Below are 25,666 nucleotides of genomic sequence, written 5' to 3' on the forward strand. Positions count from 1 at the left end.
TAGTGAAACATTGTATCTTTAACAGACTGTGGAAGTGAGAAATACAGTTTGGGGAGAAGAGTAATCAATAGCACTAAGAGTTTTTAGTTTGGTGTTCAGAGGAGATACTAGATAAGGTGGATTGGGAGTTTGGGGAAAATGCTAGACATAGAGGTCTGACTCTTGGCACTTCCCTCTGCTTCTCACATCCATCTCATCTCCCATCTGTCTCATCTGTCACACTAGCCTCCTTTGGTTTAACAGGTCAGGCCCTTCACACTGCTGTTTACTCAGCCTGGAAGGGCACAGAGTCTGGACTCAGTAAATATTTAATAATTCGATATTTGAATTTGGAACTCTTTTAAATGGAGATTAAACTAAATACCTGGAAATGTATGAGACTGCCAGGTGTGCTGGGTAGTCATGGCCCAAGCCTATAACTTTGTTAGTAAAAGGTTAAGCCAGCCCTACTCATTGTTCTTGTGCATCTAGGTTAACACACCTCGAAATGCCAGAAGTAATCCTCTTTTCCAGGCCCCTCAAGGAGTAACCATCCTCAAGAAAGCACATAATTTTGTTAACTTTCCTGTAATCCAATCCCCACCTTTCTTTTTCCTACTTTCATGTCATCTTCCTGTCATGCCCTCCTTAATTCCAAATGTATAAAAGAAACTTTAAAACAGGGGGGAGGGGAGAGAATTACCAAAGAACTTGCATGCTTATATGCACAACCATGGACATAGACAATAGGGTGGTGAAGGCCTGGGGCGGCAGGGTCAGGCTATAAAGGGTCAATGGGGGAAAAGGGGGGACATATGTAATACTTTCAACAATAAAGGTAAAAATAATAAGATAATGAAATGCAAAGAAAAAAAGAAGATAACGTGTTAGGTTAAAAAAGAAACAGCTGTCATTCTCTGGAGCATTTGAGATCTTGCTTCCCAACATATGGCATCAGTTTGGCTCACATCAACCCTTATAAAAATTCTCTGAAGGTTTGGGCATTTCTTATGTCCTGTTAACGTAAAACAGGGGTCCTCAAACTACGGCCTGCGGGCCACATGCAAATACAAATATTGTATTTGTTCCCATTTTGGTTTTTTACTTCAAAATAAGATATGTGCAGTGTGCATAGGAATTTGTTCATAGTTTTTTTTAAAACTATAGTCCGGCCCTCCAACGGTCTGAGGGACAGTGAACTGGCTGGCCCCGTTTAAAAAGTTTGAGGACCCGACGTAAAAAAAAAACAACAACATTGAAACCTGTAAAGAATTTTTGTGAGTTTATTTGAGCCAAACTGTCGACATATGCCGGGAAGCAGAACCTCAATGAATTGAGATAAGGCTCCGGAGGATGGCGAGGTTACATTTGTATTTATACATTGCAATCAGAGGAGGGACGTAGGTGGTTACATGAAACCCATTGGTGATACATTAAGGAGGAGGGATAAAGCAAAGCAGGGGAAACCCCTGGGATTGGATAAAAAGTAAAATGATGGACACATACTTAGGTGGGTGCAGGATCAATTAACATGACAATGAAGGAATTTGTAGTATCTGTCCTGGCGCCCAGCACATTTGGTGGTGCCCCAGAGGCTCCAGAAAAAGGGAAGTTACAAGTTACCCAGACATTTCAAGGGTATGTTATCATAGATGCAAAAAGACAGATAGGCTCAGTTAAGGTAAAGGTTGACCTTGTCAGTGAAGATACCGGCCTAGGACGTAACTGCCCACCGTAACGGCTTTTAAAGTTTAATTTCAGACCATCCTTTGTGGTTACTTTAGGTCTCTGAGTTTGCAAGACTGCCGTGCAGGCCTCTCCTGAGCTTGTCAGGTCAGCATGTGGCCCCTTTCGTCCACAGTCCATTGCACATGTAAGAAAGCATGACACAAAATAAAAGGCGTGCGTACAGAAAAGAGGAGCCCAGCAAAAACAAAGTATTGCGGGAGGTAACAAGGACAGTGGAGTGACATGTTAAGGCCATGGGTAACAACGCCTTAGATGCTCCGAGAAGGCCCAAAGGGGAGCACTGAAGGAATGTCTGCGTTTGGCAAGAACTTCAGGAAAGAACTCAGAAACATTCCCTGACGTTGGGAGGGGCAGGGGGGAGCAGAGGGTACTGAGTTAAGGAAGCCAAGTTAGACCGATTTACCAAAACGATTGATGAAGAGAGGCAAGATCCAGAGAAGGTGATTTTAGGGACAAACCCTGCTTTGGGGGTTTCTCTGATAGGAGAGTAAGGAAGCAATGGCAGGCAAACAACTAAGGTACCAATGGAACTGAAAGGTGAGGCGAGGCCCTGGAGGCGCCCGTGCATTCCTGCTTGCACTGTGTTATGAGCCTGCACTGCTGCTCACACCCACCGTCTCCAGGCCCCCGGCTCTGACCACACACCCTCTAATCCAGCGATGGCCAACCTCTGACACGGGTGTCAGAGGTGACACGCGAACTCATTTTTTGGTTGATTTTTCTTTGTTAAATGGCATTGAAATATATAAAATAAATATCAAAAGCATAAATCTTTGTTTTACTATGGTTGCAAATTATCAACAAATTTCTGTATGTGACACGGCACCAGAGTTAAGTTAGGGTTTTTCAAAATGCTGACACGCCGAGCTCAAAAGGTTCGCCATCACGGGCTCTCAGAAGTGTGGCCCCAGGTCCGCAGCCCCGGGAACTTGCGGGACAGGCACGTTCTGGAGTCCCACGCCAGGTCTCCTCGGGGAGGCCGACAACCTGTGCTTTTTTTTTTTTTTTTAAGTTTACATGCTTTTATTGTATTTATTTATTTATTTATTTTCAGTTGATCAGCAGCCTAGCCAGGAACTCCAGCCGAGTTCTGGTTGTCTTCAATCTGTGCTTTTTAACGTCCTCCGGGGGTGGATGCTCTGCCTCCCAGTCCCCACCCCGACCGCTCCCCGGAGGAAAGGCAGAGACCTCTGCCCGGCGGTGACGACAGTCCCGGGGCAGGGCTTCCTCCTGGACCCTCGGCGGGGCCTCCTCGCTCCGGGGGGAGTGCACGCCCCCCCACCCCGATCAGCACCCCGGGGCAAGCCGGCCGCTGAGGACTCAAACAGCCCCAGCGGAAGCCAGGGCGGGCGGGTCCCTCCAACCAACCTCAGCGCCCACCCGTTCAAAGCCCCGACCCCCCTACACGGTCCGCCCTCTCGCTTCGACTTCCGGTTAGAGGAGCCGACTGAGGAGGGAGGGACGCGGGCGCCGGAGCCCAACTTCCTCGAGCCTGTCGCGGGGGATGGGAGACCTTTTGTTCCTCCAACCCCTCCAGGTGCTAAGAGGCCGGAGAGCGACGCGGTGGGAGAAGGGCAGGCTAGTCAGGGTGAGTGTCCGGGAAACCTGGAACTCAAGGGCAAAGTTAAAAAATGGAAACCCTCCCCTCTCCCCTCTCCTCGTCTCCCATCCCGAGCTCCCGGATGTGGAAAAGGCCGGGGCTCCACGCGAGAGAGGGGCGGGGCGAGGCGCGCGACGAAATCTCGCGACAGGAGAGCGGTGGGCGGGGGCGGGGGCGGCGCCGCTGCCTCCTCCTCCTCCTCGCGTTAGTTCCGGTCGCCGAGGAGAGACCGCCGGACCGCCGCAGTTGTCGCCACCTCTGGAGTTTCTGGCCCTTTTCTCTTCGCCTTAAATTCGGTGAGGCTCGGCGCCCTCCCGCCCCGGGGTCGAGTGGCGGCCCCTGGGCGGCGGGTAGAGAGCGAGCGAGGGCGGCGGCGGCGGGCGCCATGCGGCCCGGCTCGGAGGGGCCCGGGCGGAGGCCGGGCCGGAGCCAGTGTTCGAGGGCCCGGGCCGCCGTCTCACCGGGGAGGCCGAGGGGCGGCCAGGCCGGAACGGGGACCCCGGAGAGGGCGTCGCGGCGCCCGAGGCGGAGGCCGGGGCCGAGACAGCCCCCTCCGCCCGGCCCGGCCTGGGTAACAAAGCCGCCGCGGCCTCTGTTGGGTGATGTACGCGTGGGGGGTTCCCGCGGGCGGGGCGGGGGAGCCGCCACCACCACTGCGGCCGCCTCCCCCGCAGCTGCTTTCGCTGGAGGGCGGGCGGATGTACGGGGCGGCGGGGCCCCCGGCGCGAAGCGCCTCGGCGCCTGCGGTCCGCTCGTCGCGGCGGCCGTCCGCGCCGGCGACGGGGTCAGTGGAGACGGAGCGGCCCCGACAGCGCCCCGCCGAGATCCGGGGCACCCTGGGCGGGGTGGCGGGTCGCGGTTGGCGCGGGAAGGGCGTGGGCGGGAGACACGTGCCCTCGAGGAGGCTGGGATCGGGGGGCGGGGGCAGGGGCGGCTCGGCCCGCTGTCGGTTAGTCTTGCGGCGGGCGCGGCGCGGTCGCTGGTACGGCGGGAGGGCAGGTTCCCCGCGGGGAGTCGCCCCTTGACCGGGTCCTGCGCGTTGACGGACCAGTTGGGCACGTGTTAGTAGCGGGCGGTGTCGGCGGGTTTAGAGGAGCGAGGACGACACCAGAGCGTTGTGTCTGCGGGCGACTTGCCACCAATCGCCGCACTGTCGTCTCCTGGAAGTGCTCGCTCCAGCCTTCGAGGGCTTCTTGCGGGAGAAGGGCACGTTTTGAGGTTATAGTTCCTTAAAGCGAAGGTAATTATTGACCAGGTATGTTGTCAAGACCGAAAGTGAGCGCTCCATTTGTTTTACTTGAGACTAGACCTCGGTTTAGTGCTTTGTTTTTTAAATGGATGTTATGGCACTGATTTTTACGGCCTTATTTTTCTTCTCCTAGGGTGTCTTTTATGAATAATCAAAAGCAGCAAAAGCCAACGCTATCAGGCCAGCGTTTTAAAACCAGAAAAAGAGGTAAGTAATTTGTGTTTTAGAAGTACCTTTCTTCAGGCCTCCAGAATAACTAATTTACCTTGGTTCCTCTGGGTGACAGTTGGCTCAGTACTAAAACCATAAGAGAAAATACAGAAAGGAACGTGAATTTCTAGTTGACTATTTCAGATACCCTTCATGTTTCTAAGTTGTTTGTTTAGAAAAGTATGGGCTGCATTTTTAATGGTAAATTTCATTTAAGCACATTTTTGTTTGAGGGAAAAGGTTCATGTATAAAAAGAGAGCTCCTGCTATGATCACTAATTTCACCCAAAGGTTGTGAAGATTGGTGAGAGCCAAAATCAGACTTGGCCCATGGAAGTTAATTATGGAACAGTTATTAACATTGTAATTTTTTTTAACATTGTAAATTTTTTTTTTAATTAAATATTTCTCAGACTTACTAAGAAAAGTACTAAAATTATACAAACTACTTCTTTATATTACACTGCTGATGCAAAGTTAAATGAGATGTGATCTCGGGTATATTTTATACTGGGCTTAGTATTTCCCCCCCATCTTCATTATTGCTCAAAAGCACATGTCAACCTTATTTTATAGTACATTTTGAGAAAAGGGAGAACTGGGTCAACTACTGGTTAATAATTGTTTTTCTACTCTGAATAGAGACACTTTGAGATACATATTCTGAATGCTTTGTAAATCTGTAGTTATAGTTTGTCCCCTTGTATTGGGGAGATCAAAGAGTGATTTGATTCTAGTCTTTGCCGATTCATTTACATTTAAGTCAGTAGATTTTCTCAAGAGGAGGAACGGAAGTTGGAAACCAGAGCAACTTAGCAATAATAGGGAAGAGTGAGTGGATTCCTGGCATTCACCTTTATATAAATAATTTTATTGGTAACAGGAAGAGGTGTCACTTCCCGCTTCCAGATTGAGAGCCCTGGTGCTCTCCTAATTCTTAATGATTGGGTCTTGGGCAAACAAGGAGTTGGTCACCCTCATGCTGTGTGAAAGTTAAGGTAGCTTCTAACCTAGACAGAGAAATCAAACCCTATCATGGAGTGTGTGATAACAATTCAATGAAAGCTAGGTATGTACCCAGGGCATTGTTCTGGTTGCTTTCTGTCTTAATATAATTTAATATTCACAACAACTTTCTGAGATAGGCACTACTCTTCATTACTTTTTACAATAGGAAAATTTGCACATAAAGAATGAGACTAGTTGCTCAGACAGTTAAATGACGGTCAGGATTTGTATCAGGCAGTTTGACTCAGGAGTCCTTGCTCTTAGCTACTGGTCTTTAATTTCTCTGGGCTTCAGCTGTCCTTCTGAATAGTTGGAACAAAAAAGATCTTCCTCACAAGGTTGTTGTAAGGATGAAGCAAGGGAGCTAGTGTAGTTTCTGTCATACATTGGATCTTAAGTACCAAAGGAGTGAGTTTTTTTTAAAAGCACACAAAGTATTATGGGCATTTAAAAAAAAGAATTAACAGCTCCAATGTTTGGACAAAACTTCACGCAGGAAATTTTTAGCGGATGCCCTAAATTTCACAAAGGCCCAGGGGCAATGGAAGAACATCTCAGATAGAAGTTGTTCCCTGGCAGTAGAAACACACTACCTTATTTAGCTTACTTAACTGCGACTCGTGTGAAAAATAGTGGAAGAAAAGCTACACAATTCTGTGCCTAGGCACCTGCCTTGGACTAGCAGAGGGGAAACTTGCACGGGGTGTGTGTTCAGTCTGTTTATTTGCTAGCGTTCCAGGTCTTGGGTAATCCAGCTTATGTTAGTTTTTTTTCCAGTTGTTGAAATAAATGACATAGTGATGAATGTGACTAACTTATTCAGTGGTTATAACTTCCTAAGGTGGTGATTTCATGGCATTTTGATAAGCCTTTTAAAGCTAAATGGGGTTTTCTTTCTCCTTAGATGAAAAAGAGAGGTTTGACCCTACTCAGTTTCAAGACTGTATTATTCAAGGCTTAAGTGAAACTGGTACTGATTTGGAAGCAGTAGCAAAGTTTCTTGATGCTTCTGGAGCAAAACTTGATTACCGCCGATATGCAGAAACACTCTTCGACATTCTGGTGGCCGGGGGAATGCTGGGTAAGAGTCTGGGTTTTGTGGGAAGTGTGCTGTATGGAGAAGTTTGTTAGAATCCAGAATATAAACTGTTTGACAGGCCCATGAAATTGGGTTGGCTTTGGTTTTTTTAACCCCCTTAGGATTTTTCCACTTTTATCTCCCAGACCATAGCAAGTTAGCAGATTGCCTTGCTCTGTCTAGCTTTATATTTAAAGTGTGTTACAGAATTATAACATTTGGGGATAACTTTTCTGATAATCCAAACCCATACAAAACCCCCCAATCAGTGATTCTCTCCTCCCTCCCCCATATGTGCTTGAACAGGTTGGAAAACCCTTCCCTCTTGTTCTAGTTTATGAAATACTTCTATATTTAAAAGCCTCTAGTCCTGTATGCTTCAGTATATTAGCTACAAAGTATATGTGGCTTGTCCAAAGTGAGATGTGCTAAAAGTGTAAAATAGACATTGGATTTTAAAGGCTTAGATTTCAACAATAATTTGAATACTGGGATGTTCAAAACTATTTTGACATGCTGGGTTAAAGTGTATTAAAATTAATTTCACCCTTTTTAATATAGCTAGTAGAAGATGTGAAATTACATTATGTGGCTCACATATTTTTGTTGTACAGTGCTGCTTTAACTTCTACATCCCCCCTCAACAGCTCAGGGTACCTTCACAGATTGTGCTACTTAATTACATATCTTCAAATGATGATGGTAATTTCATTTCATAGCTCTTTAATGTATTTCAGAACGTTTTCATGGTAATAATTGTATTGACCCTCAGGGCCAAGCTGACAGAATCAAAACTCCATTTGCATACATGCAGAATGGATGCTTAGAAAGGCTTCAGTGACTTATATGCAGTCAAACAATTGCTCATTGGTGGAACAGAAACTTAACATGAATATATTCTCGTGCCTAGTCAAATGAATATATCTTTCATTGTATTACCAGCTTGTAGTAAGAAATATGAAATACATCTATTTACCATTCATAATATTGCTATCAAGAAGCCTGTTTATAGAATTATTTTTAAAACATGTACCAAGAAAATTTTCAAACATATCCTAGAGAGAATAGTATGAACTTCTAATTCAGTAATTATTAACAGTCTTACTCTGTTTATGCCAATTTCATCCCTCCTCCCCCATATTTTTAAGTATACAGACATCATTTTATCCATAAATACTTACAAATGTATCTGAAAAATAAAGTTTCCAACTTGTGAATTTATGTAAAATTACATATCTAAACCACCTTTGAACGTCTCCACTTAGAGTGACAGATTTGACTCTATTAGATTAATGCAGCGGGTTTCATTGAGTTCCTAAAGTGGGCTATTTCTGTAAACTGCTTCACTTTATTCACACATATTGAACCAACTTAGCCATGTTCCTGCTGAGAAGTTGACTTACTTTTTAAATCATGTTAAATCATGTTAGAACTTTTATCGTTTTATTTTATAACTAGTGGCCCAGTGCACAGATTTGTGCACACTGAAAGGAAATTAGTTAGAAGAAATATTTCTTTAAAATATATATATATATTTCATTGATTTTTTTACAGAGAGGAAGGGAGAGGGATAGGGAGTTAGAAACATGGATGAGCCCTAACCGGTTTGGCTCAGCGGATAGAGCATCGGCCTGTGGACTAAAGGGTCCCAGGTTCAATTCCGGTCAAGGGCATGTACCTGGGTTGCGGGCACATCCCCAGTAGGGGGCGTGCAGGAGGCAGCTGAATCAATGTTTCTCTCTCATTGATGTTTCTAACTCTATCCCTCTCTCTTCCTCTCTGTAAAAAAATCAATAAAATATGTTTAAAAAAGAAACGAAACATCGATGAGAGAGAAACATCGATCAGCTGCCTCCTGTACACTCCCCACTGGGGATGTGCCCGCAACCCAGGTACATGCCCTTGACTAGAATCGAACCTGGGACCCTTGAGTCCGCAGGCCGATGCTCTATCCACTGAGCCAAACCGGTCAGGGCTAGAAGAAATATTTTAATATTGCTATTCACCCTTTCTCTATAATAAAATTGTCAGAGATGAAAGAAAATTAGTAAAATATATATGAAAATAATATATAAATTGATTAATAAAATAACAAAGACATATAAAAACAACAAAAACATGATATAAAAACATTGATAAAAACAATGACTGATAAATTGATTAAACTTACTCTAATATCTCCCTATATACCACATAAGAGTAAGAACACTTCCAGAATGCTTGACTAATTTCCTTTATAATGAAGTATTTTCAACTTTAACTTTAATGTCACATGCTCTTCAAACTAGAAAGAAAACAACATATAACTGACCATGCCCAAAACAGGTTCAGGTAGGAATATTCCTATTCTGTCTAGAGTTTGTCCTTTTGATTTATTAATAGTCATTGTGGCATCATGGGAAACTCTTCAAATTAATTTATATGGGAGGCCAGTGTCAGATGGGGACAAATCAATTCTTGGAATCAGAACCCAGATCCTGTTAATATTTCAGCTTCAATTATGTTAGGTCTCAATCTTTTGATAATAAATCTAGTACCATTACAAAGACCCCATTTGCTATTAAGATTTCTCAGTAGCATGATGATTGCACCTACTTGGAATTTTAATTTTATGACATGGCATTCCCGAAGGAGTACTATTAAATTCAATGGGAAAATTTTCGTTTTTGGCATCATCCACTGAATCAATGGAATCATCACTCAAATAGGTGTGAAAATCTCCATTGAGTATATCCAAAATTTCCTCATTTAATTTATGAACGTGCTCATTTTTAGGACAAAGAATCACATGTTTAGATATAATCCATAGATATACTATTTCCAAAGGTAGCTTCAATAATGATTGTTATAAATCATTTCGTGGGGGATTTTAATAATATCCATTCTGAGAGCTTTATACATATCGTGCATGCTCAGGTCAACGTTTATTTTTAAATTGCCAGTGCGCGTCATATGTACGGGCTGGTAGGACAGACGTATGGCCCGTCACTTAGCCTTTTATATAGAGAGATGAGAATCCTCGCAAAAAGTAAAATTGAAATGGTACTCATTTTAAATGAAGGTCACTGCAAATTTTTTGTTCCTTAGCCCCAGGTGGTACACTGGCAGATGACATGATGCGTACAGATGTCTGTGTGTTTGCAGCACAAGAAGACCTAGAGACCATGCAAGCATTTGCTCAGGTAAATAAAACTTTTAAGAGGTTGCAGTAGAAGATTGAAGGAATTTGAATTGAAGGTTTAAAGTGAATTTTCTTGTGAAATATGATGAATTCGAAACTTCAAAATGTGTTGAGGCAAACAAAGTAGGAAAAGATTGAATTAGCCCTTCTTTTCCTGTTTGTCCCTCTGAAATGAATCCTTTTTTTTTTTTTTTAAGAAAAAATGTGAAAATGAAAAGGAAAATCAGTTCCCTGTCATGATTTCTATCATTGTGTTATTCTGTGTATGAGTTTTTATTTATTTTTTTAATATATTTCATTGATTTTTTTACAGAGAGGAAGGGAGAGAGATAGTTAGAAACATTGTTGAGAGAGAAACATCGATCAGCTGCCTCCTGCACATCTCCTACTGGGGATGTGCCCACAACCAAGGTACATGCTCTTGACCGGAATTGAACCTGGGACCTTTCAGTCCGCAGGCCGACGCTCTATCCACTGGGCCAAACTGGCTTCGGCCTGTGTATGAGTTTTTAAGAAGTGAATGAGTTACAGGCAGATTAGCCTAACAATCAAAATCTCATTTGAATGTTTCATACATGGTTATTTATGCTTGCATTACTATAAGCCAAGAATTCAAGTGTATCTAACCGATTTTGTTATCTGTGTCATTAGGAAAGTAGAACTATTTAGTATATCCTACAAATAGGTAAATGACATATATGAGCAACAGTTAGTCTTTGCTTTAATATTTGGCAATAAAGATTTATTGTGGGTTGCTGTTAAAGTTAACAGCATTGCATTGGAACATTGCAGTGTTTGGGAGTTGACAGACTCTTCCCAAGCAGGTTTAAACAGCTTATAAAAATATCTAGTGGACGGTTCACTTCTTTGCTGTTCTAGAGATACTATCACTGAGATCTCAGGTGCCCTGACCTAGATCTTTTTGGGAACCTGGCATCTGTATATATGAATTTATCATTGAACGTAATTTATTCCTTTACTATTCTTAATAGGTTTTTAACAAGTTAATCAGGCGCTACAAATACCTGGAGAAAGGTTTTGAAGATGAAGTGAAAAAGGTATGAAGAGCAATATGTTTTGTGGGAAAGAGAAGGTTGAGGTCAAAAAGGGGAATGTTAAGTCCTAATTCAGCCACAGGTTTCAGATCATTTTAAATGTAACTGTCATTTGTACTTGTTAATTACTTCCCCTTTTTCACCAGTCCCCTTTCCATCTGGTGACTATCAGTTTGTTCTCTTTGAATTTATTTGTTTTGTTTGTTCATATTTTTTTTTTTTTTTAGATTTCCCCATATAAGTGAAATCATATGCCATTTGCCTTTCTCTGTCTGACTTATTTCATTTAGCATAATATCCTAGATCCATCTATATTAAGGTTTTGTTCTTTTTCATGGTCAAGTATATATGTACCAGGTTTTTGTTTGTTTTTTAATTATTTTTGGGTTTTTTATTAGTTAAGGTATTACAAATGTGTCCTCATCCCCCCCCCCCCCCATTAACCCCCAACCTCCCCCCTATGTACCAGTTTTTTGTTGTTAATCCTCACTCGAGGACATTTTTCCATTCATTTTAGTGGAAGGTAGGAGGGAGAGACAGAGAGAGAGGAATATCGATGTGAGAAAGACACATCGATTGGTTGCCTCCCATATGCCCCCTGACTGGGGCCAGGGATGGAGCCTGTACTGAGGTACATGCCCTTGACCAGAATCGAACCTGACCATGGGCCGAGGCTCTATCCACAGCTTTTTTTATCCACTTGTCTGTTGATGGGCATTTGGGTTGGTTCCATACCTTGGCTACTATAAATAAATAATGCTGCAGTGAACATAGGAATGCATATATCTTTTTGAATTAGTGTTTTGGGTTTCTTAAGATAAATACCAGAAGTGGGATTGCTGGATCATATGATAGTTCTGTATTTAATTTTTTTTTTGTATTTAATTTATTTTGGAACCTCCTTACTGTTTAGATTTGAGGTAATTTTAGATATTAGGTAGATTGTTTCTGAAATGTAGTTTGGGGGTAAATCACTTAGTTTAACTTGCTATACACTGTTCCTTAGCTCTGTGTCCAAATAAGTGGCAGAAGACTAAAAATAAAAGTGGAGTTTGTTCAAAAGATAGACAATAGCGGATTAGAACTAAATACATTGAAAAAGGGAAATTTAGCTTACTTGCTATTTGAGTCTTGGCTATACAATATGTATAGGTGCACAGAATATATGGTAATAATGTTTTTGGTAACATTTACCAAGTATCTGATACTATTCTAATTAAACTCATTTAATATTTGCAAAAACCCTATGAACAAGTTTAATCCACATTTTACATATGAAGAAACTGAGGCAACAGAAGTTAACTTGCCTACAATCACTCAGCTAATCCTGTATAATTCTATGTAATAAGAGCATAATATGCAAATCCACCAAACGGTGGAACAACCAGTAGCTATGACACACACTGACCACCAGGGGGCAGGTGCTCAATGCAGGAGCTGCCCTCTGGTGGTCAGTGCGCTTGCACAGAGGGAACACTGCTCAGCCAGAAGCTGGGCTGGCGAGTGTAGCAGTGGTGGCAGGCGGTAAAGTAGCAAGGGGTGGCGGGCTGCAAGAGAGATATGTGACTGCTGGCTTGCAGACATCCCCTAGGGGTCCCGGACTGCGAGAAGGCACAGGCCAAGCTGAGGGACACACACACACACACACACACACTCTGCACAAATCTGGTGCATCGGGCCTCTAGTGTGTATTATAACTGACGTGGACGGTACTCCAGAGCCCATACTTGTAACCAGTATAGTATGCTTTACTGCTTCTCTTTAAATAGTTGCTCTTTTAACTTATAACTATTTATTTTTACAGCTGCTGCTGTTCTTAAAGGGTTTTTCGGAATCGGAGAGGAACAAGCTGGCTATGTTGACTGGTGTTCTTCTGGCTAATGGAACACTTAATGCATCCATTCTTAATAGCCTTTATAATGAGAATTTGGTTAAAGAAGGTAATTAACCTTTAGTAAAGGTTAGTTTTTAGTTGGCTGAGGGTAGGGTAGATAAGAGCATGAAAGATGGACTGATATAAAACTTAGAGTTTATTTAGATTTGACTTGTATAGTCTTTTTAACTGTCCTTAAATTTAATAGGTTGATTCAGATTCATTAGACATTTATTATATACTTTCGGCATCGAGGGTTAATGGCTTAATTTAGGTATATGGCAAATATCCAGGGTCCAGATGCAATGTGATTGTAAAGTAAAAGGATTTTAATTCCATGGTAATCCATAAGGAGATTAATTCCAATTGGGAGACTTGGGATCATCTTTAATAGTGAAAATGCTATTGGGGGAAATATCAAGCTGAAAAGGAAAATAAGTCCCTTATACTGATCTCCATAAGTAAATTATTTTTTATAGTAACAAAGATAACTTTTCTTTACAAATACTATTTTTTATTTTTTTATTATTTAACCTTCACCCAAGGATATGTTTCTATCGATTTTAGGGAGAGGGGGAGAGAAAGAAACATTTTTCGGTTGCCTTTCATATATGCTCTGATGGGGAATCAAACCCACAACCTTTTCGTGTATGGGATGATGCTACAACCAACTGAGCCACGTTGGCCAGAGTACTCTGTATTTAACATGCCTTATTTTAATTTTCACAACAACCCTGTCAATTGTAAGAACTGTTTACCCTCATTTTACACATTAGAAAACGGTTTCACTTGAGTAAGAATATATAATCAGCAAATGGTAGACTAGAGAAATTGGAGTTAAATGGTAAGCAGTAGCAGAGGGAAGTTCAGGAGTAAGTGGGAATAAAGGGAGTAGTCCTGTGTGGCTTAACTATGGAGGGAGGAAATGGGGAGGTTGAATCCAGAAAGGCGATTCTGCTAAGTGTGCTCTTTTCTACAGGGGTTTCAGCAGCTTTTGCTGTAAAGCTCTTTAAATCATGGATAAATGAAAAAGACATCAATGCAGTAGCTTCAAGTCTTCGGAGAGTCAGCATGGATAACAGACTGATGGTTTGTAGCTTCTTTATTTATTTTAAGAGGAAAGGAGAGAGAGAGAGAAGCATCCATGATGAGAATCATTGATCGGGTGCCTTCTGCATGCCTCCTACTGGGGATCAGGTTCACAACCAGGACATGTGCCCAGATCAGGAATCAAACCATGATCTCCTGGTTCGTAGGTTGATGCTGAACCACTGAGCCCCACACCAGCTGGGGTATCTTCTTTCATTCTCTTATGCCATTCTTGCCAGGAAAGTGTAATAAGGAACTTGTCATTTGTAATCTGTTAAGAGTTTTTCTTAACCTGATTTAAAGATAATCTAACTAGATAAACTTCTCCTTTCAGGAACTTTTTCCTGCCAATAAACAAAGCGTTGAACACTTCACAAAGTATTTCACTGAGGCAGGCTTAAAAGAGCTTTCAGAATATGTTCGGAATCAGCAAACCATAGGAGCTCGTAAAGAACTCCAGAAAGAGCTTCAAGAACAGATGTCCCGTGGTGATCCATTTAAGGATGTAAGATATTTTTTGTTTAAACTATCTTTATCTGGCTAAAGTATTTCACTAGAGTGGGCTTTAGTTAATAACTATAGAATATTATGCTGGGGCTTTGCCTGTCTTTTTTATATTTAGTGCCTTCTTGGGCCCAGAAATTATAACACTCCAGGGAGTATGTATGGAGTATGTACATACATATCATTTATGTTAACTAAATTTGGATTCTTTTGCAGATAATTTTGTATGTCAAGGAGGAGATGAAAAAAAACAACATCCCAGAACCAGTTGTCATTGGATTAATCTGGTCCAGTGTAATGAGCACCGTGGAATGGAACAAAAAAGAGGAGCTTGTAGCAGAGCAAGCCATCAAGCACTTGAAGGTATTAGATCTGTGCCTTGACAAAACATTCTGCTTTTAAATTTGGAAAAGTGAACTGTTACTGTATTTTTCTAAGAGTGTTTATCATATCTAGTTCATGGGGGTAATTCAACCAGTAAATAGACAAATATTATTGATGTAACTTTTTTTTAAAGCCTAGCTTGGGTTTTGTTTGTTTCACAGGTTAAAAACGAGTATTTAAAAGTAGTTTATGCCTGCAATTTGGTGTTTGGTTTTTATAGAACTTTGGAAATTTTCTTTTTCCTTTAAAATATTAAACATTGTATTGACAGTTATCTGGAATCCCTGGTGCAGTATTGTTTATTTGACATAGATGCTTAAGCTTTACTATTTTTTTTTAATTTCCACTAAGTAGAATATAATTAATTCACAGTGATTGTAAAAGATAGTTATGTTCTGTATTTTAGGAATTTTATAATGGATAGTTAGCAGAATGAATAACTCAATCTTTTCTCCCTTCCCTTCAAAAGCAATACAGCCCTCTCCTTGCTGCCTTTACTACTCAAGGTCAGTCTGAGCTGACTCTGTTACTGAAGATTCAGGAGTATTGCTATGATAACATTCATTTCATGAAAGCCTTCCAGAAAATAGTGGTGCTTTTTTACAAAGGTAATTTAAAATTTCTCAAAAAAAATTTTTTTTTTTTTTTTTTTTTTTAATAAAGAAGGTGTCCCTGGCTGGGTAGTTGGGTCTTTTATGTTTTTCTTTAAAAATTACTTGTTGAAGATACCAATTAAGAATGTTTTGAATACAGGTTTGTTTGTTTTTCCTTTCAATAGGATCTTTTTTGCACCTTAGGTAGGGTCTAATGCTGCGTTAGAGACATGTTTGAAAACTTCCCGAATGTAATGCTCGCTCTCTCCTTTACAGCTGAAGTCCTGAGTGAGGAGCCCATTCTGAAGTGGTACAAAGATGCACATGTTGCAAAGGGGAAAAGTGTCTTCCTTGAACAAATGAAAAAGTTTGTGGAGTGGCTCAAAAATGCTGAGGAAGGTACGTCTTTTGTGGCAGAAGCCTAAGAACTGGTTAAGTGTGGCTGTAGAACGTCTCCACATGCTGCCTCTTTCTTTCAGAGACCGTTTTGTACCTAGAGTACAGATTTTTGTTGATTTATTAACTCTGAGGCAGCTGAGGAAAATTAGACTTCATTAAAATATTCTGAGGACCCTAGTACTACTTTCTTAGGAGGAAATTTGAAAATTTTGAGAATGTCTAATACGAATTTTGAGATTTATAAATGAATACTCTTTAATATCCCTCATATAAGTAGGACATTAATAAAGTCTTCACAGTTATAAAAGGGAACTTTTGCTTTCTGATATATAATGCTTTGCTCCATTTTCCCTCTTTTCTAGAATCTGAGTCTGAAGCTGAAGAAGGTGACTGAATTTTAAAACTACACCCTCAGTAAAGCAAACAGGAGTTGTAGATAAAATGTCATGTCTCATGTGTCCTGGTTCTTACATCTTCCTACCTCCCTATATCAAGCATGATATAAGGGCTTTCATGGCAAATTTTATTTTAACTGTTTCTATGGTTACTGGAAATGTTGGGTTTAATTTCTAAAACCATGTTTTAAGTAGCTACAGGAGCTGTAGATTTGGATCTAATGTTGCATTAGTCTTTTCAGTTATCTTCTACCTCCTGTATTTTCTACTGTAATAATGTAATTTAAGGCCTTCCACAATGAACAGTTCACTTTTTCCTGGGTTTTCTATATAAACAGTTTTAAAGGTATGATTTGGTTAAAAATAATTTGTTATAAAAATTCTGTTTGCAAATTAAACTGTAAAAGTATCCAAAGTCTCAAAAAGCAATGATTTGTGTGATAATTCGGTATGCCCAAAGCCCTCCTCATCTGTAAAAATCTCATATGCAGTAATTGAATTCATTAACATGAATCTTGAGTATTTGAACCATTGCTCACATGTTAATATTTTCTTGAATTTCAGCTCCAGATGTGTTTGAGCTCAGTTGTTTGCTCTGATTTTCATTCCTTAGTGAAGCCATGGAGAAAAGCTTGAAAGTGAGGTCTTTGGGAAACTATTGTGGCAGAGGTGGTGGGAAGAAGAAAGTTGAGCTTTTTCCTATTGAGAAACTTCTTCATTCAGTTTCTGTCTTTTCAAGCAGAACATATGGGGTATTCTTGTCATACCATTTACAACTGTACCTTAGAAAAGTCTTGTCACATAATGAATTTAACACTTAGAATGTTAGGAAAGGACTCATGAAATAGTGTGAGTAATGAAACGACTGTACTAAACCCAGTAAATGATTGAAAATGTTAAGTGCCAGCATGTTCTAATTGGGACTCTCTAAATATATATAACTCGTTTCCTATTGGCTTAGAGTATTTGATGTAAAGAATGGAGTGTAATGATAGGACCAGCCTCATTCTCCTAATATTCACTAATTAATGATTCAAGCATTTGGCTATTAGCATACCCTAGTTGCCTTTTTTAATTGCCATGAGCCAAAAATCTTTTCTATACAATTCAGTTATTTTAATTTCCATCTTTTCTTGCTGCCACCCATCTATATATGTAGTCAGCAGAAAACAAAATGTGACCACACTTTTTGATTGGAAAGACTTCACCTTAAAAGTGAAGATTTTGGAAGTTTTGGTTATTGAAAGAAATTTGCTTGGAATAATGCCACCAGAGACTGAGTAGAAATTGCCCCTTTCAAAGGTGCCATTTTTATGAGCCAAGAATTTGGTGTTTAACAATTAATCTGGAGGGAATAATATGTAGTATAATTTGAAATGAAGGTGTATAGTTACCTTAAGAAGAGGATTATTATTGATACCATTGTGAATGGGGTGAAATTGTAAATGAATAACTTTGATAAAACTTTCATGCACAGGCAAAATGTATTCACTAGGTTTCTACGTAGTGATTTGCTTTTGCTTTGTAATTTGTAGTCCTTAAAAGACTTTTAAAAAAAAAATAAAGTCCATCCTTATTAGGTTATATAGGTCAATCTTCTTTATTTTTTTTATAAATTCCATGCTAATGTCCAGTGGTAACTGTATGTTATACATTCAGGCATTTCTACTGTGTAAGCATTAAATAATTGCTCTTTCACCCTTGTAGCTCCCAAACTATAAACACCTACAAAGAATTCTGATGTAGCAGAAACTATATAACATTTCAACAACCAAATTATTGCATGTTACTGCCATTCAAAGTGTACCCTGTTTTATTATATACTGTGTATAGTGAATGTGTAGTCTTCCAGAACTACATTATGATCTTTGTCTGATCACAGTTTTTTTCTTCATAATGACAACGTAGTGTTTACTTACAATATTATAGTAAATGGGTATCACCTGTGACAGTATAAAAAAAAGGGAATGCTTTCTGAAAGGACTGCAGATTTTCTTTTAGAATTCTAAGTGGTAATTTTGGAACTCAGTTGCCAGTGCCAACCTATGGCCTCAAATATGTAATTCTTAATATAGATGTTAAAACTGTACTTGTATGATTGGATAAATGTTGATTTTCCTAACTTGGTTTCCGTTTCAGAGGCTCTCTTAGATGCCATAATTAAATGTGTTTAGAGCTGATCATAAGTTTCTTAATCTTAATTATTCTGGAGTATTGTCCTAGAGATATTTATTATGCTGTTCTTATGAAAATTACAAATACCAAAAACACCAAGGATATTTTGTCACAGCATAATGATGGTGGTAAGAGGAAATGCATGTGACTGAGATACTGACTTCTAATTCAGTGTTTCTCAAAGCTCATCACTCTCCTCCAGGAAGCCTTTTTAGAGTTTTCTTATAGCACCCCAATAAATTTTATTACAGATAAGCTTGTATGTGTATTGTACCTGCTTTATACATTAAAAGAATACGGGAGGTTTTTTTGTCCCATTTGGGGGTGATATCGCCCCCACTGAGAATGTGGACCTAATACGTCTTATTTTAAAGTAGGAGAGGACCTAGAGATAGACATTTGCATTGCCAGACATATCTTCATGCAGATCCATATCCTGAAGCAGTATTTTTTTTCTTCAAGGGTTATTAGGAAATAGAGAAAATTTGTTTTCTGCCAGTCACCATTTTTTTTAACAGTAGCTCACCACAGGCATTAGACAAGTCATTTCCCATTGACTTTGGTGGTCTTAAGATATTCTTTCTTGATTGTAAATGTATGGGAGAGCTATTTGGGTTCCTTCTAATCTATAAAAATCAATTAAAATTCTAGATGAGTGATTTTTAAGTTGTTGGGCAAAACACTGGTAAATGGTATTAAAATATTAACTGATGCATCTGCTGTCACAAAGGATGCTTGCAGGAACTGGCACAACTACTGGGCTTTAAATGTAACATGAGTATCAGAGTTTAAGTGTACGTTATTGCTTAGACTACTAAATTGCCTTTATAAAAATTTCCCTCGGGTGCTGTTTACAGGTGCCATGTAAAATAAGTCAATCATTTCTGTGAGAATTATGCTAGGTATTAGTACCCTAGTATGTGTAAGTTAACCTATTCATCCTACTGAGTCCTGAAGGTTTAAGTTGTTCAGTAGGCTTTAAGTGGGCTCTAGAAGATATAATCAGTACTTTTGACTTCAAAGTAGCTTATAATTGGCTTCTGTCTAAAAAACTTGAATTGCAGTGAATTTGTACCTGAACACAACCCTATGCATAAGTGTGTGAAACTTGGTTGGATCAGAAAGGCTTCCAAACTCCCTTTCTCCTCCACCCCTCTTCCCATTTTACTGGGTAATTAGGAGTCACATCAAGTCCAATCTAGATTTTCCAGTGCACTTACAATGAATTTTAAAAAGGATGAGGACAGTGCATCCATCACTGTCACCTTAGTAACTTACAAAGAACCCTAGTTGACCCCGGCCCATGTGGCTCTGTTAGGCATCATCCAGGCACCACGAGGTTGCAGGTTCAATTCCCAATCAGCATATTGCCAGTATTGTAGGCTTGGTCTCCTTAGGGGCGTTCAGGAGTCAGCAGGTTGATGTTTTGCTCACAATGTTTCTCTCCCTATAAACATCAATTTTAGAAATAACTTAAACCCTGCCCTAACCGGTTTGGCTCAGTGGATAGAGCGTCTGCCTGGGACTCAAGGGTCCCAGGTTCAATTCCGGTCATTGGCATGTACCTTGGTTGCAGGCACATCCCCAGTAGGGGGTGTGCAGGAGGCAGCTAATTAATGTTTCTCCCTCAAATGTTTCTAACTCTCTATCCCTCTCCCTCTCTGTAAAAAATCAGTAAAATATATTTAAAAATAAAAAAACTTAAGCCCTGGTCAGGGTCAGTTTGGCTCAATGGATAGAGTGTCAGCCTGCGGAATGAAGGGTCCCAGGTTTGATTCCGATCAAGGGCACATGCTGGGTTGTGGGCTTGATCCCCAGTAGGGGGCATGCAGGAGGCAGCCTATCAGTGATTCTCATTGATTTTTCTATCCTTCCTCTCTGAAATCAGTAAAAAAATACAAATTTTTAAAGCAGCTTCCATTTTTTTTTTTATTTTTTAAGAGCCAGGGAGCATACTGCAAATTTGGTCCTGACTCATACATTTGACTTCATCATTGCACGTCTCACATCAAAGACTCTAAGCACCCAGCCCCTCCTAAACTAGCTGGATTTGCAAAGGGGAAAAAAAGCTGACCTGCCTTACTGTATTAATAACAAGATACAATGCGATTCCGTTAAATAGTAAAGTCACCAAACAAGATATCACAAAGTTAACGTTTTTTAAAAAGCATGTAAAAATTACCATTTGTGCCCTAACCTGTTTGGCTCAGTGGATAGAGCGTCGGCCTGTGGACTGAAGGGTTCCAGGTTCGATTCCGGTCAAGGGCATGTACCTGGTTGTGGGCACATCCCCAGTGGGGGGTGTGCAGGAGGCAGCTGAGGGATGTTTCTCTTTCATCGATGTTTTTTTTTTTTTTTTTTTTTTTTTTTTTTTTTTTTTTTTTTTTTACAGAGAGGAAGGGAGAGAGATAGAGAGTTAGAAACATCGATGAGCGAGAAACATCGATCAGCTGCCTCCTGCACATCTCCCACCGGGGATGTGCCCGCAACCCAGGTACATGCCCTTGACCGGAATCGAACCTGGGACCTCTCAGTCCGCAAGCCGACGCTCTATCCACTGAGCCAAACCGGTTTCGGCATTTCATCGATGTTTCTGACTCTATCCCTCTCCCTTCCTCTCTGTAAAAAATCAAAATATATTTTAAAAAATAAATTACCATATACACGCACACTATACTTTTACAGTTCGAAAGATAGTCCAATGGTTCCAACAGTTCACTTAGGGATTTTAAAAATATTTTCCCCTTCCAGATTCTTTGTCACTCCCTTGGCTCTGCCCTAACCTGGTCTCACCCTGTCACCTATTAAATCAAGTAAATGTTCATTTACCCTAGTGAGCACAATCTATCTCAGTGCCTGGAGAGTGAGGTTTCTAAAAGGACTGGTATATGCTGAGGTGGTAGAATAGGTGTGTTCACACAGTGGGAGGGAAGAGGCATAATACGAGTCACAACCACAGGAAGTGTGAAGGAAAACCCCTATTCTGTAAAACTGTTTGGAATTCTCTGCTATTCTTTGGACGGCCTCTTATTCTGAAAAAGTAACTTTGCTTTCTAGCCTGCTTGAATAGTGGGGGAGATAAACTTGGCTCTAGATACATCCAATGCCATGCCAGGTGCATTTTTAATTGGATAGAACTGTATAGTTTTCAAGGCCGCCGCCAGCAAGCACACAAAGGGCTGGCTCTTCTATAAAAAGGGAAGTTCTGCTTGTAGCTTTGCTTAGATTTGGATTCATTTCCCTGAGCCTGCCTCGGTGAATAAAGTGTTAACTCCAAACTCTCAGAGCGTTGTTTGGTTCTAGTCTGGTTTTTTCTGTAACAGAAGCAGCCCTCCAGAGTGGCAGGAGTGCTCACACCTAGATGGTCCAGTGCCCACCATTAAAAACAGTCAAAACCCACTCTGCACCCAGCAAAAGTTGCTGAGGGTCCCATAAAGCAAGCTCTCGAAGTAGCTGTTTCAGGAGTCAACCGAGGAGAGTCACTTTGAACAATGGTGGTTTGACGTCTGTGGAAGAAGTCACTTGAACTCATAAAGAGAATTTTTTAAAAATATATTTTATTGATTTTTTACAGAGGAAGGGAGAGAGATAGTTAGAAACATCGATGAGAGAGAAACATCGATCAGCCGCCTCCTGCACACCCCCTACTGGGGATGTGCCCGCAACCTAGGTACATGCCCTTGACCGGAATCGAACCTGGGACCTTTCAGTCCGCAGGCCGATGCTCTATCCACTGAGCCAAACCAGTCAGGGCAAGAGAATTTTTAAGGGTCAGCAGCTTCCCTGGAACATTCAGGAAAACCAGCAAGAGAGGATGGTTTCATCTTTTCATAAAGTTCTTCTCCAGGGCTACCGAGGTTCTCTGTAAAGAGTAGATATTCCGCTTCACCCGGTCCTCCAGGGAGGAGGTGGATGCACTCTCTAGCTTCATGCGGTGGATAAACTTCCCGCCCTGAGAGTCCAGCTTCTCCAGCCTCTGCTCCCTTTCCTCATCCTTCGCGTGTTTCTTAAGGATGTTCAGCCTCTCTTCCTCCCGCCGCTTGGCATTTTTCATCATTTCTTGCCGTTTTTGCTCAAGTTCCTCTGATGAGAGCTTTCTGGTATATCCAGGTGCGTGCCGCCTTTGGTAGACCTCTTTTTTAGGTGATGGGCTCTCTCTCCTGTTTACCTTAGAGTTGTGCATTTTGCTTGGCCTTGGGGACCGTGACCTGTCCGGGGATCGAGACCTCCTGTCCCGGGACCCTCCCCTGGTGCTCTTCTTGCTGGCATGTCTGGGAGGTGAGGGGGAGGAGCTCCTGGACCTGGAGTGATTCTTCCACCCATGCACTCCTTTTGGCTCAGCCATCAAAGGGCCCTGCAGACACTGGCTATGGTCAGAGTCCCTGATCTGTAAACCATACCCAGGAACTTTGGATAAAACAGAGGAAGAATTTACCATCTTCTTTTGAGACCTCCCCCAGTTGCGCTCATCCTCACTGCTGCAACGATCACTACTTGAGCTTCTGTGCTTAAGTTTCTTGTGCTTCTTTTTCTTTTCCTTTTTTTTCCAGACTCCTTTGCAACAATTCTTTAACTTTCTTCATTTTCACAGGATTATTCAATACCTCTCTTTTTTTCTCTTCTTCCTTCTTCCTGATGATGAAGAGTGGGTCCTCCCAGATATTGCTGGCCATGTCAAGGAGGGAATTGGCACCCGAAGGGGCAAAGATAGAGCCCGGGAGGAGTCCTGTCTCAGAAGAACAGCCTGCCTCCTCCTCCTCCATCTTCTCAAAAACGTATTTGTCAATGGGGCGCCCCAGCAAGTACTCATCACGGTTCACCATCCCACCAGGACCCTGGTACATCCAGTCCAATTTTTCTTCTTTCTTCTTGACAGCGCCAACATCCTCCGCGTAGCGCTGCATCTCCTCCCTGGCCCTCTCCTCCCGCAACTCCTGCTGAAGCTCCTCAATCTTCTTCCGCTCAGCCTCATGCTTCTGCTCAGCCTTCCACACTTTCTCCACATTGCGGAGTGTCTGCGGGTGCCAGCTCTTCTTCAGGTTCAGGTCTCCGCCCCCCATGATGGTGGAGACGTGTCCTCACTCCGTGGACCTGGAAGACTCAGGAAGGAGCGAGAGGAAACATAGAGAAATAGTTCAGGCGCGACAGCCCCAGGTCTGTTCTCAGGGGCCTCCAGCGGCTGGATCTACATTCTACTTCCGGGAGGGTGTTCAATAAAAATATTTTTTTTTAAAAAAACTTTTAAGGCCTGGGTCATGTAGCTTGGTGGTTGAGTGTAGATCTATAAGCCAAGTAATTATGGCTCAATTCCAGGACAAGGAGACAGCGTTCAGTTGATAAGCATAGCGAGGTTCTCTCACCAGGTTCTCTAGCTAGGTTCTGTCTTTACTCTCCTGTTACATCTGTATTTATACCAGTTGATTTTAATCCTATCCATTCTATTCCAAAGGTTAGGGCGTTTGTTATCTCCATTCCAAGGTCACTACTCTATTGTTCTGTTAAGCTATAAGGAAGTAACTGAAAGAGATTATCCTAAGTAAAGATTATGTAGCTTAAGCGTGATTGTTAGTAGTTAAAATGATTAACTACCCGCCTGGCACTTAGTTAAGGGGTTTTACCGATCTATTCCCTTCCTTAGTCCTGTTAATCCCTAACTCCAGAGAAAAATCCCCACCTGAGGAAACAACCTTTCTTGGAGAGGTGACCTTGGTTAAAACACATAGGCTAAGAAGGGGAGCAAAGATATTAAGAACAGTATGCCATATATGCCAGGTCCCTTGAAACATATGCTGTGCAGATGTTTCTACCCTGCAGCAACTGTGTCAAGCAGCAAGGATGCACTGGCTTCCGGCACCTGGGTTTTCTATATGGATCTCTCCCTCAGAGCTCTGCTCCAAAAAAGTCATCTACCAAATATTTACTGAGCAGCAGAGTTGCATAAAAAGGTCTTATAGAAAAAACGAAGGGCACAGGCATAGTGTTGGCAAGAGGGATTGCGGCAATTTTAAGTAGCCGTAGCCAGGGAAGGCCTTGCTGAAATTAGCAAACATCTGAAGGAGGAGAAAGCGAGATGTGTTATTCAAATACAAAACATGCAATACCTGGCTAGTCAGGCACTTACCTCTTTTCCCTTAGATTGTAAAAAACTGACAGCCAACACAATAGCCCTCTGGTGTGAATGAATCAAAATACCTTTTTTCAGATAAGCAAAACATATTTTTGTGTGTACCACAGAATTTTAGTAAACTATCTACACTAATAAAAGAGAAACATGCAAATTGACCATCCCTCTGTTCCGCCCACCAATTAAAGTATGCAAAATAACCCAACAAAGATGTTGGTTAATTTGCATACACAGGCATTGAACAAAGACTGGAGACAGCATAGAAGGGAGTGAAGTGCTACAGAAAGGAGCAAAGCGGCGGAGAAGGGAGTGAAGCTCGCCTTGGTGGGCTTCGCTCCCTTCTCTGCTTCATTCCAGCTTCAGGAAGCCCTATTCTTGCAGGAAACAGTAAAAGATAAATATGCTAATTGACCAAACCTTCGCTATGCCCACCAGCCAATCAGAAGAGTATGCAAATTAACCCAACAAAGATGGCTGTTAAATTTGCATATTGCAGGTGGGGCAGGAAGCGCCAGACACTGCCCTTGGAATCCTGGCTGCAGATCGGGGACCGGGAAGGCGGGGCGGGCAGCACCAGATGCCACCCGGGAAGGCGGAGCAGTGATCGCCCCGGCCAGAAGCCTGAGGCCTGGGTAGGGACGGAGCCGGCAATTGCCAGGGGCTGGGGGTCCCCTGCCCAGGCATAATGCCCTGGCTAGAGGCCTGAGTATGAGCGGAGCCTGTGATAGGAGTGGGTTGGGGGTCCCCTGTTTAGGCCTAATGCCCCAGCCAGAGGCCTGAGGCCTGGGTAGGCGATTGGAGTGGGCTGGGGGTCCCCTGCCCAGGCCTAATGCCCCAGCCAGAGGCCTGAGGCTTGGGTAGGCGATTGGAGCAGGCTGGGGGTCCCCAGCCAGAGGCCTTAGGCCTGGGTAGGGGCGGAGCAGGCCATCGGAGTGGGCTGGGGTCCCCTGCCCAGGCCTAATCCCCGGACAGAGGCCTAAGGCCTGGGCAAGGGCCGAGCCGGGGATCAGTGTGAACTACA

The 25,666-nt window shown here is 42.0% G+C and overlaps 2 protein-coding genes across 5 annotated transcripts; one reads left to right on the forward strand and one right to left on the reverse strand.

Moving 5' to 3' along the window:
- Positions 1-3,464: 3,464 nt before the first annotated feature.
- On the forward strand, positions 3,465-18,776 carry BZW1 (basic leucine zipper and W2 domains 1). Of its 4 annotated transcripts, none has more exons than XM_059702696.1 (12): positions 3,465-3,624; positions 4,711-4,784; positions 6,700-6,876; positions 9,961-10,055; positions 11,047-11,112; positions 12,914-13,049; positions 13,962-14,071; positions 14,406-14,576; positions 14,792-14,938; positions 15,429-15,567; positions 15,829-15,951; positions 16,314-18,776. In XM_059702696.1, the coding sequence occupies exons 2-12, from the start codon at positions 4,721-4,723 to the stop codon at positions 16,343-16,345; spliced, it is 1,260 nt and encodes a 419-aa protein (XP_059558679.1). In that variant the 5' UTR covers positions 3,465-3,624; positions 4,711-4,720; the 3' UTR covers positions 16,346-18,776. The 4 variants fall into 4 exon arrangements, with proteins under 4 accessions (XP_059558679.1, XP_059558682.1, XP_059558681.1 ...); XM_059702698.1 differs by lacking the exon at positions 3,465-3,624 and adding an exon at positions 4,561-4,583; XM_059702699.1 differs by lacking the exons at positions 12,914-13,049; positions 13,962-14,071.
- A 3,505-nt stretch (positions 18,777-22,281) lies between these two features.
- On the reverse strand, positions 22,282-23,695 carry LOC132238109 (pre-mRNA-splicing factor CWC25 homolog). Its single transcript, XM_059702701.1, is given in 2 exon segments — positions 22,282-23,068; positions 23,070-23,695. Coding segments are annotated over 2 exon segments (1,239 nt in total). The 5' UTR covers positions 23,582-23,695; the 3' UTR covers positions 22,282-22,341.
- Between the last annotated feature and the right edge of the window lie 1,971 nt (positions 23,696-25,666).

Source organism: Myotis daubentonii, chromosome 7, assembly GCF_963259705.1.
Source record: "Myotis daubentonii chromosome 7, mMyoDau2.1, whole genome shotgun sequence".
In the NCBI taxonomy this organism is placed as follows: Eukaryota; Metazoa; Chordata; class Mammalia; order Chiroptera; family Vespertilionidae; genus Myotis; species Myotis daubentonii.